Source organism: Sebastes umbrosus, chromosome 5 (assembly GCF_015220745.1).
Source record: "Sebastes umbrosus isolate fSebUmb1 chromosome 5, fSebUmb1.pri, whole genome shotgun sequence".
Taxonomy (NCBI): domain Eukaryota; kingdom Metazoa; phylum Chordata; class Actinopteri; order Perciformes; family Sebastidae; genus Sebastes; species Sebastes umbrosus.
Genome location: NC_051273.1, coordinates 19,063,193 through 19,082,386, shown reverse-complemented (window position 1 = coordinate 19,082,386; position 19,194 = coordinate 19,063,193). Strand labels below are relative to the sequence as shown.

The window sequence follows — 19,194 nt, the reverse complement described above, 5'->3', positions numbered from 1 at the left end:
ATGCGCTTCGTCAGGATACTAAATTAAACACAGCTTGGCTAAAACATTCGCATTACATAGTTTACACATATCATTTCCACTGCGGAGTGGGACCCTTTTAGCAGCCAGCCTCATCTGTTGCGAATGGGGTTTTAATTTGAATCAAAAGATAGCGGCGGATGTTTTTTTTTCTCTCAAAGCAGGACAGATATGAATTCACACACATTTGCTTTGATTCTCCTTGAAATGTCTTTTCTCCCCTCGCCTCCTGCACTTTGCGTAATTTTTGGGAAGCTATGATTTATGAATGGTGAGATATGAGTACACACAGCAAATGAGTAAAAGCGAAGGAGTGTTGTCCAGATGCGAATGAACAAGCGAGGCAGAGCAAGAGCCGATAAATTGGTGGGAGGAAGTAGTCATGTAAATGACTGAAGAAATTGTTCTTAACAGCCATTTTGCACTCATGCCTGAATAGTTTGGGGGCCAGATTAAAAACTATGTGGATGGCACAACAGGAAGCATTCGTATGATGACTAAATGAGGCTGCTCACATAATGAGCCTGGCCAGCTGTTTTGTTCCTACTCACAGACTGTTTGCTGGAGATTGAGGAGGAAGTGCAGTGATGGATCTGAACCCCTGTTCCTGCGGTGGAGGCCTGGCACAGTGTGAGCCTGGCTGCACAACAGCATGGTGAGGCTTCATGGAAGCACTTAACCTGCTGTGATTCAGAGGCCTTCATTCAAATGTCTACCAGCTCTGCAGACCTGCATCAGATTAGAGAGCTAAGATGTGATTTCCTCTTAAACCAGGCAGCCTGGGGTTTACCGGTTCACCAGGTTGAAGGGAAAAAGGAAAACAGGGTCACGTTCTCAAAGAGATGAAGCGGACTGACAGGGAAAAGGATATGTCTTGTGTGTTATCATGCAGCGTTAGCAGAGAACCAAATCGACTTCCAGCTTCATTCCTCTGTTGCCTCAACAGGGTGTCAAGAAATGATTTTCACACAGACATACTTTACATTCGACTGTATAAACAGGGGTCAGCTGTACAGCTCTCTTGACTCTAACAAACATTGGATCACGTTTCTGATCGCATTCATATCAATGCTTCTCAGTGAGAGAGGACACGCAACAAAACCAGAATTACAACAGCAGATTGCACAATAGATGCTTTTAAGCCTTTTTCAGAAATGGACTCTATCACATTGCTGGCTTCATCTATCTGACAACTATCGGAATAGTTTTTTGGCATTTGGACACGCTGCAGGTCTCCATAATGGCTTTTCAAACATGACAGGACTGTAGTGTTTACAGATATTTGGCCCATGGTACACAAGCTTCCTTTTGTTTTTGCCAGCTGCCCATAGATACATTTACAAATCAATTTCATGATTAATAAGACAAGACATTTAGAATTATGCTGCCTAGTTTATACAGTCCCATAGCACCCATGAAGAAACAAGTTAGGTTACAACTCCCATTCAATTCCTATGCGTTCACAAGTATAAAGGAAAAAATAAAATATTAATACAAATAAAATGTTGTCTGATGATTAATATGATTTGTAAGTTTTTTTTTCTCTTTAGCCCTGATCCACAAGGGGAAATAAAACAATGGAAAACAAATGTTTTATTGGTCATTTGCTGTGATACAAAATTTCACAACTTAAAAATTGGCTTATTGACACAATTGCATGAAGTGATTTTATTTCTTTGAGCAGAGGAAGTTATTATTAAACTACTTTACTTTAATTTACTACAATTAATTTAGTGTTTCTTTTAATTTAACCTTGTGCTGTTGCTTTTTGTGAATGTGACAATATTTGTTTGTTTGTTTGTTTATTTACACATACTGTATAAAGAATTAAAAAAGATACAATATATAATATGCAAAGGTATGTGAAGGAGAATTGCCGAAAAACCCTCCAGGGGCTTGAAAAGTGTCATTCTCCAGGCGGCATATTACAGGAAATAATTACAGTAATGTAATATACACAATTTGTCTATCTATCCAAATTTTAGACATAGTAATATCCAATTTTGATTCATGTCTGAGGTGTTATGGAAATGGTTTTGGGTCCGACATAGTAAGATTGCAGCCATGCGTTTCACAGAAGTGTTCTGTGTTCTTTCCAGAGCCTAAATTGCCGTCATATTTAAAGTGTTAGGTGGACATCTGAAAGGGAGTTTTTATATTCCCTTACAGTACTTGAAAATTGAAAGAAGAAAAGATTTATTGTACAGTAAGGGTTGAATATTGGTTAAATAACCACTGGATATGAGAGGGATTTGAGGAGACACATGATCCTGTGAACTCCCATTCAGTGAAAGGCTTCTAAAAGAGCCATCCCACTGTGTCTCGTGACAGTGTTTATTCTCTCAAACCAATCCTAACCATTTATAATGGCTAATTAGAGTGCAACACAAAGCTTTCAGTGCCACAGCCATTAGTAACCATCAAGGCATTAATTATAAACCCATTGACGAAATCCGAACCCACCATGAAAAAGGCAGACTGGGCGTTACGCAATGAAAATCCTAAACATGATCTGTGTTCCGAGCCGGCGCCTGGACTGATGTTACTGGCAGTCAATGCAGGATCCAGTTTGACGGGCCCATGAGCTACGGCGTCCTCTGACACCCGGGCTTCAATCTGTCCAGCACCTTTCACTCACACCTGCCTCTATTCTCACACTCGCTTTCTCTCTGTGTCTCTCTTCTCTCTTCTACCCCCTTCTGCCAATAAGCTCCTCTTGCTCCAGCCCTACAATGGGGTGTTATATACCTCAACCTGCTCCATGACTCCATTTCATATCGGTGCTATTGGGGGATGATAGACACCAATTCAGCGACAGCCAGTAATGACAATAACGTTATATTTAATTGATCCACTTAATCGCTCTTTTGTTAGACTATCAGACAAATACTGTACAGTCCAACGCGATGATTGGCCTGTGATCTGAAATGATCTTTTTATTGGATCATCACTATCATCCATGATTTTCTCTGACTTTGTCTGTCAGTCTGTCTAGCATTGTAACTTTTGTATTCAAGTATTCACTATGGACAATCATGTGATAAATCGCGATTAAATATTTTAATTGATTTACAGCCCTAGTAATAATATGTTTGAAGCTGCACAGTTACATGCTGTCTGCTCTAAATCACAAGAAAGGAAAGAGCTCTTTACTTTAACATGCCTTGTCTACTTCTACTGTAATGTCCTTAATTTCCCAGAGTGAAAATCGTCCAAATGAAAAGAAAATGTGTCACATTATTCACTCAAAATGCAACATGTCTTGTGATTGCATTTTATATTGGTCTATTGAGGCTGCTGGCAATGGGGAAATTGGCATCTTTGGACATTGCCACAGGTCTGGAAAGATGCCCTTTGCTCTGACAACAACTCCTGACATAAACCATGCACGCCTTAGAAAATAAAAAACAAAATCCATCACTGAACCACAGTATCAATCCAGAAAACTAAAGTGTAATGCCAGTAGCTGATTTCTAATGGCGTGAAAGTGTTTGAGGGTGGATTCTGGGTGTGATCAGAGACTATTTCATGCTAATGTACACAATTTTATTTTCAGTTACTGCAAATGGAGACACTTTTGTCTTCTGCATTCCAGTTTTGTGATTTCAGATGATGGTGAATGTATTTTCCAATCTTGCCTAGTGGCTTTAAATTCTTCTGTGACATAATGAATACCACAGTTGAAGTCACAGTGTTCCTGTATCATAGCGACTTGTTAGGTAAAGAAATAAAAGCCCTTCTCCCTTTTTGGCAAACCATTCGTTGTCCACACAAGGCGAGAGTTGACACAGCTGTCTAAAGACCTACTGTAGCATACACTGGGCGACTCTATAACTCTGACGTGACAACAAATAAACACTGCAGAAGCCCTGCGAGTTGCCAAGCCAAATACCTTGATGCCAGAAGCACTATAGTATTCAGACAGAAAACATGCCAGCAAAATTAAACAATAGGTCAACATGGCATTGTGATCAACACCAGCATAAGGGTGTAGGGGAAGAGAGTGCGTTTATGCAACCCTCTGGAGGGGGACCAGACCACAAAGCCTTCTGGGTAAAAAAGCAGCTGCCCAAGAAATGTGGTGCAACGGTGCCCCTAGATTAGATTTGTTCACTCCTCAGCAATGCCAAGGTTGTGTTCTTTTCTGCTCTCTGTGGGTTTCAGGGTCCAGTTTCCAGTTATGTGGATATGGCTGGTTGCAATATATCAGACTGCGCTTGATATTCAGTGTGTCAAGTCAAATCACGCCTCAGGCGTTCTCGGCACATCACCATTCATTCACATTTCAATAAATCAATTCACCACATGTCAGTATATAGTTCTCTATTCATATTCAATAATTCAGTCCACACTAACATGCCTGTGCCCACTGTCCTATAGGAAAACACATTTATTTGAGTACAAAACCACTCCCCATTCCTGTGCTATTACGATGGACTGGAGCAACCAGCCAACGGCAGAAATCCCTAGGTCCCACTATTCACTGGGATTCTTCGGTAAATGTTTTCATATTTATGGAATATTTCCTTCAAATTTCTCATCAGACATATGTTTGTGCTAGCCGTAATATGAGCCCCAGCCTGGTACTCGCACACAATATGCCTGTAAAGAGTGCAGGAACATTACAATACATCATTTTTCCCATATACAATATGCATTTCCTGGCTGTACGTTAAATCATGCATGACCTGATCTAAATTTCTTGGCTGTATTCCTTTCAGAATAAAATTGGCATACTGATGTTTTGTTTGTTTTGCCCCCGTATGATCTAAATGACAGCTGCTACGTGACACAGTATGAAAGATCGCCGTTATGGGAAACTGGAAGAACAGAGGAAAAACAAAAGGATATGCTTGGACTTAAAGGCTTCTTACTTCTACTGTAATGCTGCCCAAATAACTGAACCAATCTGGTTCTAAACCCTGCATAAACCTTTTTACATCGATGTTAAACCAATTCCAAAGCTGAACATACTGAATGCGAAACAGATGTTTTTAAGAAGTGAACAGAAAGCGAGAGGGCTTCTTTCTGGAGACAGTTAAAGTTCATTGGGGTGTAAACCTCTACGGGGGGAGAGGTAAATCCCAATTTAAATATCGGAGTGTTTGTAGTGCCAGTTCTGCTGGGTCACACAATCATAAAATAGGGTAGTAAGAAGTTGGATCATTCTGTGTATCGTGTCCTTATATGTCCCTCTGCAAAAGATTTTTGGGTCCTGTTTCTCTGTCTCTCTCTAACCCCCCTCCCTTCTCATTATCAATCATTATAGTAGATGTGGTTTTGGTAAAGACTCACTGTTTTGATATATGTGCCATTTAATGCCACAATCCACGCCTAAATATTCTACTTGGATCTTTCCATTTGGATCTCTCTTCACTCTCTGGTGGGCATTTGAAAACAAACTGAGGGGCTTGACAGTGTAAACACACACGGGTCTCTTGTAACAAACACTCTGAGTTGTGTGCGCAACGGCTGTGCTAACGCTTCAAAAATGCTCTCAAGTCCGCATTCAGTGCATACCAAATCACTTGTCATGCATAATGCCTTGTGATGAATTCTGGGCAATAATGTCGTATTTTTGGGATGACATCAATGGAGCTGGATTGCCTGTCTGGCTCTGTTTCTTCCAGCCTTCACTTCTTTTCTCAAACATTCAAATTAAACCCGGCACACTAACCACAGAACACCGCAGTGCATAATTTAAACTTGACACCCTAAACGTAAACACGTCTTTCGCTACATAATTTATCCATACTCCTCTTAGTGTTTATTTTGCACGGTAGCAACTCATATATATTAGCTGCAGGTCTAGCCTAGTCTGGTGTGGTGCGGTGTGGGTCTGGCTGGGTGGAGGGATACTGTCGTCTTGGGTTGTGGCGTGGCCCTGAGGCAGAAGTGGTCCTGATGTGTATAAATGTCCTTCTTGTTTGCTTGTTTGGTGGGCGATGTGAAGGCAGCCGGGGATTTAGATGTTGTAGTTGCTCTGGACTCGGTTCTATGCAGTGCCCTCTGCCACACTGACAAGTCAGCAAAAAACAAACATCTGGATGCTTGACCAGTTCGGTGGGTATGTTTGTGGAGTGGCTGCTGTGGCACAAAATGTGCTTTGGTACAAAACGAGGCCAGTGTGTGAATGTGAGGAGTGGGAGAGGATGGTAGCCTCGGAGGAGAAAGGACCTGTTATGTCTTCGCCTCGTGAAATGCCACAAATATACTTTGGCTATAATTATCTGTTTGACTGTAGCAAAGAAATAGTTAAGCACGCCTCCACAATGCACTTGATCCATGACGGTATACAGCCAAAAAGCATTAGTATTGAGGACCGACAACCAGGGAAAACTTTAAGAGTCTAGAAGGGAGTCTCTAAAAAGGCCCATGATCTAAGAAAGAGATCCCATGACTCTTCTCCATCCATCCTCCCTCTCTGTGCTGCATAAACCGGTTTGCATCCCTGCACCAGCCCCCGGAACACAACGAAAACTCAGAACACCCACCCCAGCTTCTTCTATCCGATGTATTAGTAAACTGATCTGGCTCAGTAGAGAGGTTAAACTGATTAAGGGTTTGGATGGGACACAATTATGACACAATCTCTGTGCAGCGTATAACCAGCCCCAGCCCTGCGTCTTCAGGTTTCCGATACCAGAGCGTGATTAAATGTTGAGGAAATGGGGAAACTCAAAATATTGCATTCCAGACAAATGCAATTAGAGTGTATCACATGTAGTAAATCCTGCATGCTTTGATACCTGGTTATGAGGTTGAAGGCAAGGTAGATGTAGCTTTTATAACTTGAGTTCATTGTAGCAGTGTGGAATATTTTCAAGAAATGCTCCACTTCTTATATAGTGCATGTTATATCAGTATTGTATGCTGTATTTCTAAAAAAGTCACAATCACCCAGCACTCAGCCGAAAAACGCTCTCCTGCATCCTCACATGGGTGCCCATAATGCACGTGCATTAGTGTCCACCTTTAGCTCTGCCTGGCAGTTGCTTGATCCCAGCTAAATTTACTAGGCTAAAAGTTATTATGCTAACATTTTTGTTGTAGCAAATTATGATTTATAATTATAATCCAGTTGCAGAACATATGCACCAGCAGCTCCAGACCTACAGTTTTAGACATGTCAACTTGTGACACTTTTTGGCACAAGTTAGCCTGTCTTGTGCAATAAGTTGCTCTGCAAAGAACTAACATACAAGTTGTACTTACAGGAAATCCTAATTTTGACACTCCAATGAAAACATAAAACCTGCTGACATGTTGATAGACATTATACTGACTGAGAGAGCGACTGAAACTTTAACACTGAGTTAAAAATGTAAAACTTTTGAGATTTTCAATCTTAAAATAAAAAAAAATAAGAACAAATACTAGAACCATCCTTAATTCAGATCTATATGATGAGATAGTGGGAGAGAAGGAGAGGAGTACTGGACTACATTACTGCAAAAGATTGACTGGAAAACTTCTTTCGGCCTGACAAGAAGTTGGCCTGACCCACTCGACAAGGAAAACAAGCAAGATCCATCTATCCAGGGCTTTCATTCGCATGCCAAAACATCAGTCGCAGAGCCCCTCCGCCAGCAGTTTCATCATACGAATATCACATATGGACAGTGTTGTGTTACTATTAGCATGACGAGCGGACTGCCAAGCGGCACAGCAGACCTGACAGGAAGACAGAGGATAACCACAGGATGGGGTTATGGGTTTGTAGAAATAAATTAGACTATCTAGCTACCTGACGAACTCATTTGCCTGGGGAATGACTGACAAAGTTCATTCTGGAAATGATTTAATGGGTAGCAGAGGCACGGGACCTTCAGATAAAGTGCTAGAAGTTGATCTCCGCCAGGTCTTTATTTGGACCTGATTAGGTCTTTGCATTTGTGCCAACTTAACAGACTTTAGGAGCTCTGTTTCCTAAGCATGCAGTTACTCCTGACATGCTGAATCAATGCCCTTTCTCGCCTATTGACCCTGATTACTTTCAATGAGCCATATACAATACAGACCTCCTCTCACAGTACGCTGGAGTGAATGTGTGTGTGTGTGTGTGTGTGTGTGTGTGTGTGTGTGTGTGAACAGCCCGAGCAACCAGTTAGCCTGGCTGATCCTCAATATTTTGTGTTGGGAATTTGGTTTTCAGAAGAGCTGCAAAAGTTAACGTTAAGTGCTAGCGCAAATTCATTTTAACGCCACTAATTTTCATTACCGCAACTTGCGAATTTTAGGTTGTAGCGGGCTCAGTTTTAAAGTTAGACTGAAGATACTGGTATCATATGAAACTAGAAAACCATGGTGCCCACCTTGTCATACTAGCTGGTCGCGAAGGAGGTTAAATAGCGCTCCAAACTTGCGCAAAATTTTGGCGAGGAAAAACTGGCAAAGGGGTCCCTTGACCTTTTTATGATAATCACATGCAGTTTTGGGCAAGTTATAGTCAAGTCAGTACACTGACACACTGACAGCTGTTGTTGCCTGTTGGGCACGAGTTTGCCATGTTATGATTTGAGCATATCTTTTTTGTGATAAATGTAGTACCTGTGAGGGTAACTGTTTTGTGTTGTTAATTGATTTCCAATAATAAATATATACATACATTTGCATAAAGTATTAAATATTTGACAAATCTTCCTTTAAGGTACATTTTGAACAGATAAAAAATGGGCGATTAATCACGATTAACTATGGACAATCATACGATTAATAATCACGAATATCTCAATTGATTGAAAGCCCCAGTTTTAAATCCACTGAAGAACTACATGCTACTTTAAAGATTGAGAAAAATCAACATTTTGTTTTCTTAGTTCCTGAAAAGCCAATATTTTGCAGTAATAGTTACATAGAGTGTATGTATGAGCCTCTTTAAATAGGCTCTTTAGGATCTTATATAGTGAACCGAGCTCAATACATTTTCACTACAGGTAGTTTTGGGTCTCGGCGGTTCAGAAGCTGGACTCTGAGATTGTGGCCTCTAAGTTGTCCAGACAGGCCAGAGTGTCAGAGGCTCATACGGGTACAAACACATTAATATCAACGTCACTCGCCACCCGCACCCAGTGCCCAGACAGCTCCAGTTTCAGGCGGCATTCAGAGGAAAAGTCGGGTCATGTGCTGAACCTCAGTTTTAATTAGCTAATGGCACTCCCTGTTTCATCTCCTGATTGCTCACAAAAGACTCCATTTACTCCTGAAAACACACGCCATCTTGGCACCGACCCGCGCTCAATGTCTCAACGTCTGCTGCCGAGGGATTTCGCCACTCTCCTCCAAAAATCAGTCTAGTAAATCTAAATATATATGTTTGCTGGTTTCACACCAGTGAAAAAAAAAAAAGAGGAAATTCCATGATCCACGCTTTTTTTCCAACGGGCCTCAACATCCAACTTTCCTTCAACAAGTGGTTTGACTGAGCGTGTCAGTGAGTGTTTTGGTGTTTGTCTGCATGCGCGCACATGTGTATGTGTTTGGACGGGGTCCCATTAAGCAGCTAATGCTGGCTGCTTTTTATCATTGCGAAATGGGCGGGTGGCTTTCTGTCTCGCCTTTAGCTCTAAAATACGAGTAACACTAAAGTATGTTAATCTACCCTTTTATGGAGGAATTTGCTTTTGCTTTTAAATAATTTGTCAATTGCATCACACTAACGGTATGAACCCTCGGAGAAGAAATTAGGAACTTTAATCAAATAACAAAAGAAAGTGATACTGTAAAGTACCATGAACATCACCTCTTTACTTAATGAGATATAAATCACCATTAAGATCACCTTACTTTACTCACATAAAACTTAATAAGCATGACTATTCAGCCAGGTGCAAATATAAAATTTTAAATGAGGCTTTAATATTGTATCCAAGCCAAAACTGTCTTAACAACACTACCTTTGCCATCTACAGTACATAATTCACCCAAACTGTGCTTAAAAATACTGCATTTCTCCAAAGATTCTCACTTTGAAAGCGTAACCAAACCACTGAATCATGTTTCCTTGAATTCTTTATCCCACAACAACATAACTCCCTCTCATAACAGTAAAAGCCTACTATTATTTTGAATAGTACCATAAGAAATTGACCAAAAAGGCTATGCCAAAGACACCGAAAAAAGTGCACAAGGCTGTACTCCTGCCTGAAGTCACTCTGCCATGTAAACGCTCTGTCCTCTCCACTCAGAGAGCTTGACCTTCATAGCTCACAGACCAGTCCTCAGACACTTCAAATCCGCTGGGCCGGCCTCTGACAAAGCAGAACAATATCAAAGTCTGGGACCACGTCAGAGCTACTCTTGCTGGATATATTTTTAATATTTATGCAGACACAGGAAAAATGTAATAAACTAAAACAACAAGTGAATTAGGCATGAAACACAACAGGATATTGCAGAGAGATTATGTTGTTTCCTCGTCGCCCGTGTGTCCTGCAGTGCTTGCCTACCCTACACAACACCCTGGGGCTAGCTTTAATTGGAGGGGGAAAAGGAACCAAACATATTTTGTTTAAAAAGGGAGCCGGATTTTTTAAGAGCCACAAACTCACCCATCTACATTAGGAAGGAACTGACTTTTTTTTTTTTAAATGCAGAATTTCCTAAAATATTAGCCAGGTACAGACTGTGACAGGCTCATGCAGGGGTCGAGGTACGACTTGTGATAATGACTTTTTCCTGCCAAGACGCAGCATGAAGCAAATGCTGTGCAGCTGTATGAAGAAAACGAGATACAGTATATATAAAGAGAGAAAGAGAGAGGGAGAAAGAGGAGAAAGATGTGTTATGTTTGGATGTGAGGAGAGCCCTGTTTCATGAGCGACTGTTGGAATCTGCTGCTGGAAAGATAATAAAGGGATTAGCTCTGGTTTTTCTGCAGCGTTTGGTCCTAAAACAGAATGTCTCATCTGCTTCCTCTATACGAATTGCTCAAATTCTTGAATGCCTTTGTCTATTGCATGAGCACAACAAACACAAGAGGCATCAGTGCTAGTGGCCAAAAAGCACACAGACAAAAAAAATAAGGATTTGGGATGGACACAACTAAAACACATGAGCATGCCCTTTTAAACGCACACAGAGACACTAGGTTTCCTGTAAGTATATAGCACTTTCTTAAATCCGTATAGACTATATACAAACACAGTTACAAATACACACAGTGTGTTTATTTTCTCTGGCCCTCCAAGTTTATCTGCTGAAGTCCCAGATCAACATACATTCAATCCCTGCTGATTAGATGTGTTGATTCAAGCTTGAAAACATTTCACATTTCTGTTTATGTTCTGTCGGAAAAGCAGGAGTGTTACAACCCAACGTACTGTACGTGGAATCAATACTTCCTATTGTGAGAGTCGATGGAAACAATATCCCCATTTTCACATTACTGCACGGCTGTGAATACATCGTGTCCGTGTGTGTGTGTGCTTGAAATGAGGGTGATCGGGAGGTTAGGGTGTGTGGCGGAGTTTCACAGAGCCTCATGTCCGCAGACAGAATCCAGCGGCTCGTCCACACTGAGCCGAATTGTTCCAGTGCTCACATATGGTAAACATCTCCAAAAACACACACATGCACACACCTTCACAGTGACACATTCATACATACACCTATACCGTATACACATTCACTCAGTGTCTATTTACTTTGTGTCACCCAAATGTGACGACAGCTCTTATGACTAAAGACGCTCCAAAGAGCAGCAACAACAACAACAACGACCCAAAAAAAAAAGACGGATAAAAGCCTTTAATACAACACACTCCTGGAGCATAATTAACAGCTGGGGATCGTTCAATGGAGCAAATTACTTCCAAATTTTTAGCTCACGCTGAGCCAAGGAAACAGAAACACTAATACCCTGGAGTGACGCAAAGCAGTGAGAACAGCAGCACCAGTTGGGTTTGTGTCTTTTTGGCTTCAATCAGCTCAGTTGTGCACTAACAAGTATCAGAATTAGTGAGAATCAACATGAATTTCTTATCCAACTCCACAGAAAACTGCCATAAAATACAACTTTTCTATTAACAGACCCTCACTTCAGCTAATTTTACAAGCCACTGTTACTTAGAAAAATAAACAAGATTTTTTTTTTCTTTTCGGCCTGGAGATAAAACAGGTGCTGTAGCGATATTGCAGACTCAGTTTTTCAATAATTAGGATTTGGATGTGTTCCTGAACTTGAAGAGGACCACTTCTGACAGGGGCTTTGGGTGAAGCCGTGAATTGAGCAACACTAGCAAATGTTACCGACTATCCCTCTGTGGCTCCCTTCTCCAGACTACTACATTTCTCCTCATGTTTGGCTTGGATATGAAGCCAACTCGCTTAATACTTGTGGGACAGCTAAACATTTAAAGCTCCCATTTAAAAGGATCAAGTGTAGGCATTGTTTGGTTATGTTAACCATATGTGTTGGCTTTTCATGATCTGAATCCCGTCTCAAAAAACAGAGTGCTCGTGAAAATAAACATGGCTTCGCCCTACACAAATTGTGGACTAATTGTGTATTTGGACTAAATCATTCTTAAGGTTGGAGGGCTTTTTCCATTTGCTAAGGGACGCGGGGGAGTGACAGCTTGACATTGATTAGTGTGTTGACTTGTGGAATTGGAGCCTTACCTGTAAAGAATACAACCACAAATCTATTTATACTGACAAGGTAGAGCTGCTCTTACAGCAGCTCACATCTTCAGAGGAAAAAAACTTTTTTACCTGTTCCACTAAAAATACAGGAATTATAATCATAAATGTTTCTCAACCAAAACAAAATAAAGGTTTCTGTTGAAAAGTAATCAGCAGTGAAGCAAATCCAGTCTTGTTTTTGGACACAATAGATGTGTATCTTGTTGAGGAAAAATCATCTTGAGGGACTGTATTACTTTGTGAAATATGTGCTCGTGTTTAATTCAAACAAAAAGAACATTTTTTAACAGATGGTTGCAATTATGGGAAAAACTAGATATATGAAAAATATATAAATAAACTCATATTAAATCAATAAATACAACGTAATACTTTCAAAAAGAAGGAAAGATTAGTAAAAATAAGACAGCTGACTCTGAGGGGATTTTCAATACTGGATATACAGTATATGTTGTGAATATGACTAACGACTGTTTTTTTTCTGTTTGGCAACTGTTGGGTGGATAATTTGACAGGATTATGATGACTCACCATACACTTGTTCGGTTTCTCTCCGGAGTGGACCCTCATGTGAATGAGCAGCTTGTAGCGGGCGTTGAAGGGCTTGTAGCGGCGAATGCAGCCGGCCCAGAAGCACGTGAAGTCCTCTCCTTTGCGTTGGTCGATGTGGACCTTCTCAATGTGCCTCACAAGCTCCTCCTGCTGCTCGTACGCAGCACTGCAGTCAATCCAGCGACACACCTGCTTATCGACCAGTGCTCCTCCTCCGACTTCTTCCCGCTCTGGGGCTGTGTGCGACCCAGGAGGGCCTACAGAGGTCGGTTTGAGTCCCAGGGAGGAGGTTGGTGCTGTTTGCTGGCTCTGGTGGTGCAGCAGGCCCCCAGGACTGGGACCCGCGTATTGGTGCAGGTGGTAGGGCGGAGGCATAGCAGGACGAGAGGGGTGGTGAGGCTGACGAAGGTGCCCGCTACGACCACTCAAGTGATGGTGATGATAGTGGTGCTGAAAGAGTTCGTCTTCGCTAGGAGAAAACTCATCCAGGGGCTCCTGTTTGAGGGTAGCCCCTGATCTTTGGCCCCCGTCAAGGAGAGCCCCAGCTTCAGGCCCCGAATGCAGCATCCCAGACATCAGGGCCCCACTCATCAGTAGCCCCAACCCGTCCGAGCCTCCTCCTCCTCCTCCCACACCTCCCCCGGCTGTTCCTCCAGCCCCACGCCCCTGCAGCATGGAGCCCCGCTCCTCACACAGCCCCTGGCTCTGCCCTTGGCCCTGCTCCTGCTCCACCGATGACACTGAAGAGGAGGACGATGAGGAAGAGGAGGAGGAAAGGGACAGCAGGCAGGTGGCAGGTGATGAAAGCTGACAGCTCTCCTGTAGCGTGGCCTGCTGGGGGCTGCCGTGAGGTGGGGGCCTCTGGGGGGCTTCCCGTGAGTAGGAGTTGGAGGGTGGGGATGTAGAGGAGGAGGAGGAAGAGGAGGAGAAGCCGGCACTGCTGGCGTGGCTGGGCGAGAGATTATTGCGGAAACCGTTGACGCAGGCAACCATCGACATCTGGGAGGAGGAGCAGATGATGGCGGTAATATTGATTTCCTCGGAAGCAGCGCCAGTAGCCGATGGGGAACCTGTGGAAGCAACGCTGCCGGCAGCGGCGTTGGACTGTGAGGCCAGGGACAGACAGCGTCTCCTCAGACTGCTAGCACTGAGCAGCCGCGCTGAATGACGGGAGCCAGTTGGGGACAAAGCCAGCGGGGAGGAGCCATCTTCATTATTAAACGGTTGCACTGCGTTCCCTGACACAGCAATACCTACACCGCTCATTGTGCATACGCCACTACCGTTGTTGCTAACATGCGGCGCTCCAACTATCTCGTCCCTTGTCATCCCCAAGACTTGGCCTGCCCTACAGTTCTGAAACCCGGCCAGAGACGTACTATGGACCCCGGACGCTGTGTTGGAGATCTTGTAGCCCATTGAGTTCTCTTGTTTGATCGGGTAAGGGAGAGACGAGCGAGCCCCGTTGGCACTGCCGCAGCCTAGGCCGGGTGAGGCCCCCGTCAGGGTCCTCTGGAAGGCAGAGGAGGATCTGTAAGGAGAAAAACACACAAAGAGGAATATGAGCGCTATTAGCTCACAGGCTGATGACAGATACTGGCTGGTTCATCCTTCCCACCGGCAGCACTGTCAGAGTTTAGCCTCTCACTCACCCCTCCTCCTCCAATCATTCTCTCAGTTTACATAAAAATCATGTCGCCCTAAATGAGTCCCACTGACCTAAAATATTTTTCATTCACCGTAAACGACCTTATCGAACGAACAAACATTAACATTGTGTAGGATTCAGTGACATAAGGTGATGCTGGACACCAGGTAGTATCCACTGCTGATGATTCAGAGTGTTTTTTATGAATAAATGAAACAGGATCTCCTGGTAGTGAGAGGATATGAATGGGCATTTATGACTAAGAATAGAGAGAGGGGGAGGGACGGATGGCTACTGAGACCGAGAGGCCACTGGCTAGTGTGTCCAGCTGACAGGCTTTGATGACACAAAGGGGTTAAACCCAACCCAACATTGGGGATAAATAGGGAGTCACCTGTTTTGGTGGCATAATTGCAGCCTATGAAGGGTCACCGTTTACAATACTGTGTATTATGGTGGGAATCTTTGCCCCGCTGAATGGGGAACCCAGGTCAGATTTCTCCATGCGTTGCTGTGATCTCCTACATAATCATTCCTGTCATTTGGCTCATTATGGATTTTGTCCAAAGCCCCTGAGTGATGTGAGAAGAGCTCTCTTTTCTCCGGGCTGTCTCATGAAGGAATCGTCTTTGTCCCTTCCATTGAGCACACTGGGGGAAAAACAGAGCTAACGCTAGCTAGGATTGGAGAGAGCCACTGGCAGACTTTGTCATCGTTGTTGTTAATAAAGACTTGAACCGCCCCCCCCACCCCCACTCTCTCTCTTTCTATTCAGGAGCACCATTTCCTGTTTGGCTATAGTGAAAATATTGAAAGACAATATGAATGGCTGTCCAGAAGCACTTTGGTCGGATGAGGAGGGGAAAGAAGGGACAAACCCCACAACAGAAAACTTTACTGGAAATTCTTTCTGACCAAACCAACAGTAGTCAAAGATTGCACAACAGAAGAATCGCATTAGTGTAACATAAATGTTGTACTTTGGACCCCATCGGTGTGTTTTACGAGACTGGGTAAAGCTTCCCAGCTACATATGTGTACATCTGGTTCAAAATAGCCAAGATAATGAAAAACACATTGTACCTGCACAATGTTAGTAATGCTATACCCAACAGGAAACATTCAAAACTGGAGCAGGAACAAAATTATTATAAAACGGCAATGATAGTGACAGTTTACCTGGTGTCTTGATGAGGGCCGTCCTGCAGAGTGAGGTCGGATGCAGGTCTGTCGCAGTGGAGGCTCTGGGTGTAAAGCCCCCCTAAATGACCCCCCACCAGCAGCGGCAAGCTCTGCCCACATCGCATCAGGGTGCCCTCAGCGTCACCCAGCTCAGTGTCTAAATCCTTCTCTGAGCAGTAAGCACCATTCACTGAAAGAAGAGCAGAAGAAATATCACTACACTGGCTAAATCCTCAATCATATGTGAAGCTTAGCGGTGACCCAATGTCACTCTCAAATTAAAAACGGGCTAAGTAGAGAAGACCCAGTGATCTACTGACTGCCCTGGAAGAATAATCAGTTTATAGTGGGATCCATGCCATCAGTGACATGTTGAAATCCTATTAGATTAGAATATACTCTTGAGGAATAATTGTTGGCTGCCACACCACTGTAGCACCTAGTGATATATGGAGAGCTCTTTGGCAAAGTCCAACTGGTGACAGTAAGAATAACGTCCGAGAGATTTATTGCCAAATATTATTGCTGGAGTAATTGAGGAAATCTATTCCAAATGGCGATGCGTCTACTGGAAAAATAAACAAACTCAAATTAATGTGCCCGGAAGATCCAGCCAGTAAAAGTGTAACCGTTGTATCAATAAAGAATTTTAAATGACATGCTGTCCCTTTAAATTGTTGCTCTAATTTTATGCAATCAATCCTTTTGTGACCTCATTAGTTGATTTAATTAATTTGACATTTAATTGATTTAACTGATAAATTATTCATTTAGTAAAAAAAACAACTTGCAATTAAAGTATGATGTAAGTACTCAGTGATTTAATCTAGAAATGCTAAACCAAGGGAAAAATGGACTTCAGTGATTCATGCAAAAGGAAAAAAGTAACTGTAGAGAAGAATCATTTATAACAAATTAATGTGTCATACCTGCACAATAGGAAAATAAATTTGTTCCAAAATTAAAATCAGCTTTTTTAAATCTAAATTTACTTTTTTTTTATATCAATTAGAGTTTTTTATTCCTCATGCTCAAGCACCACATAACTAAGCACATTTTTAAGATTTTTCTTTTTATCATTTTTATCATTACCACCTGACTATTTGAGAAGAATTAAAGGCTTCGTGAATAGGACCAAAAACATAATAGAAATAGGAAAGAGAGAGAGAGAGATGAAAGTGAGCGAGGCGAGGGCCTCGATGTATGAGGAAATATTTGTGAAGGGTAAGCCGATATCCCCACACACTCAAGTGTAGGCGGCCACGCGTCCCCTGTTCCAACTTTCCTAACTCAATTTCTCAAATTCAATTTTCTCCTAATGATGTTATTGACAATGTTATCACACACCATGAGCTATGATTAATAAAGTCACCCAAACACCCTCTATCTGAGCAAAAACATAAAAAGGTACTGTAAGGGAATTGGATACAAGGGGAAAAATTAACTAAATGTGAAAATAGTGAGAGAAATACTCAGCAAAAATCAGTTTAAACTACAGATGAAAAAGGAAAAAAGACTAACAAAGGAGAAAGATATTACAACATGAGTAACAGATGGAGAGGGAGAGTAAACAGTAGAAGAGAGAAAGGGGGGAATATGGGAAAAAGGTTACGAGGACGAACAAAAGACAAGAGAAAACAAGGGAACTTTGTGAGCCATGTTATCCTCAGTTTAAGGAACATCTTTTCACATATCCCTCCTACAGTTGATGTATCCTTAGTCTCCTCTGCATTTGTCTTGTCGCGGGTCACCGCTGAAACACAAAGAAGTAGAGAAAAGGCAAAGCGAGCAACGCAAACAGTCGAGTATCGCCAGGGGACCGTCGGAACAACGCTGGTTTCACTCAAAGCCGTTAACAGAAGGCAAGATGTCTTTCAGCTCTGGTCTGTTTTCAAGCAATACAAATCGTTTTGTTTATCAAATTCTGGATTGTTCTGACTTTTTTGTTTTACTTTTACTTTTTTTTTCACTGCTTGTTGGCTGAGCTTATGCAACTGGGTTTCTGTATGAAAGTTTCAAGGCCTGCTGATGTGAAGCCAAGTGTTTCTGTGCCTCAAGTCAAGTCAAGTAATTCAATCAGGATGGCCAGAAGTGACATGAGTCAGGATAGAGATGACTAACATCATCAGAGATCTCTTAATTAGGCTTTGACTGTCCATACACATGCACACAAAACAAAACAACCAAATAAAAACATTGTCATCATAAAGCCCTGGATAGCCTGGCAGTCAGTCAACGAGGCCTTGACTAAATGCACATGTCCTCTCTCACACACATATCATAGTCACCCCCATATAAGACCCACAGCAGGCAGCCCGGTGAATGTAACCCGAATTATGAGACAATGCTCTTTCAAATCGCTGTTTCACAATACAGAATGGAGGTTTTCCAGGAAAAGTCCAGCGTGTAAATGAGTTAGACATAGAGAGAAAACAGGGATGATCCCAGAACGCTGATTACCTGTCTGCAGATTATTTTACTAAAACAGGCTAATAATACAACCATTCTTTTCCAGCAAGAATTTTTGGGAAATATGACTAGAAAGAGTCTTCACTGCCAGAAATCATTGAGCAGAGGTTGCACTGAACTTGGTTTTGCATGTATTTTGCAAAACACTACACCTGGTATTAGGGCTTGCTATTGAACCTCGACACTTTTTGGTATCAACTTTCAAAAATTTGTGCCGATTCCAAAACCCAAAGCTGACAAATATCTGGTGAGATTCATAATTTTGTTGGCTTATCCTATGATCAGATAATTCCAGATCAAAATACAAATTTTGCCAGTTTCAGATTATTTTATACAGGCAAAGTTCTTGTACTGCCATTTGTGTTTAGAAAACATCATTTGGAAGCTTTCACTTCTTAAATATAAATTAAATTAAACTGTAAAAAGTAAAATATTTATATTTCTGAAATACAGTATTGATAAGAGTCAGGTATCCTATCTGCACTAGTATCAAAAATTTTCAAATAATACCCAACCCTATCTGGTATCATCACTAATACTACTGTAGGTGCACATGCTCTTGTGAACATAAGTACATATGTAAGTTTGGGAATGTTGGATCAATGGACAACCATGCTGTTTAGTTAAACTGCATCTACGTCAGGCAAGACTTTTACATAAACCTGCAATAACTAATGTTT

General features: G+C 42.0%; 1 protein-coding gene across 6 annotated transcripts in view; it reads right to left on the bottom strand.

The window, feature by feature from the left end:
- Window positions 1-19,194, bottom strand: part of LOC119488229 (zinc finger protein GLIS1) — an 85,525-nt gene that overhangs the window by 31,339 nt on the left and 34,992 nt on the right. For all 6 annotated transcript variants that reach the window (XM_037769682.1, XM_037769677.1, XM_037769679.1 and 3 more), the window contains 2 exons: window positions 16,043-16,235; window positions 13,195-14,746 (listed from right to left, as the gene is read on the bottom strand). In XM_037769682.1, coding sequence (XP_037625610.1) covers window positions 13,195-14,746; window positions 16,043-16,235 — 1,745 coding nt within the window. The remainder of the gene's footprint in view (window positions 1-13,194; window positions 14,747-16,042; window positions 16,236-19,194) is intronic.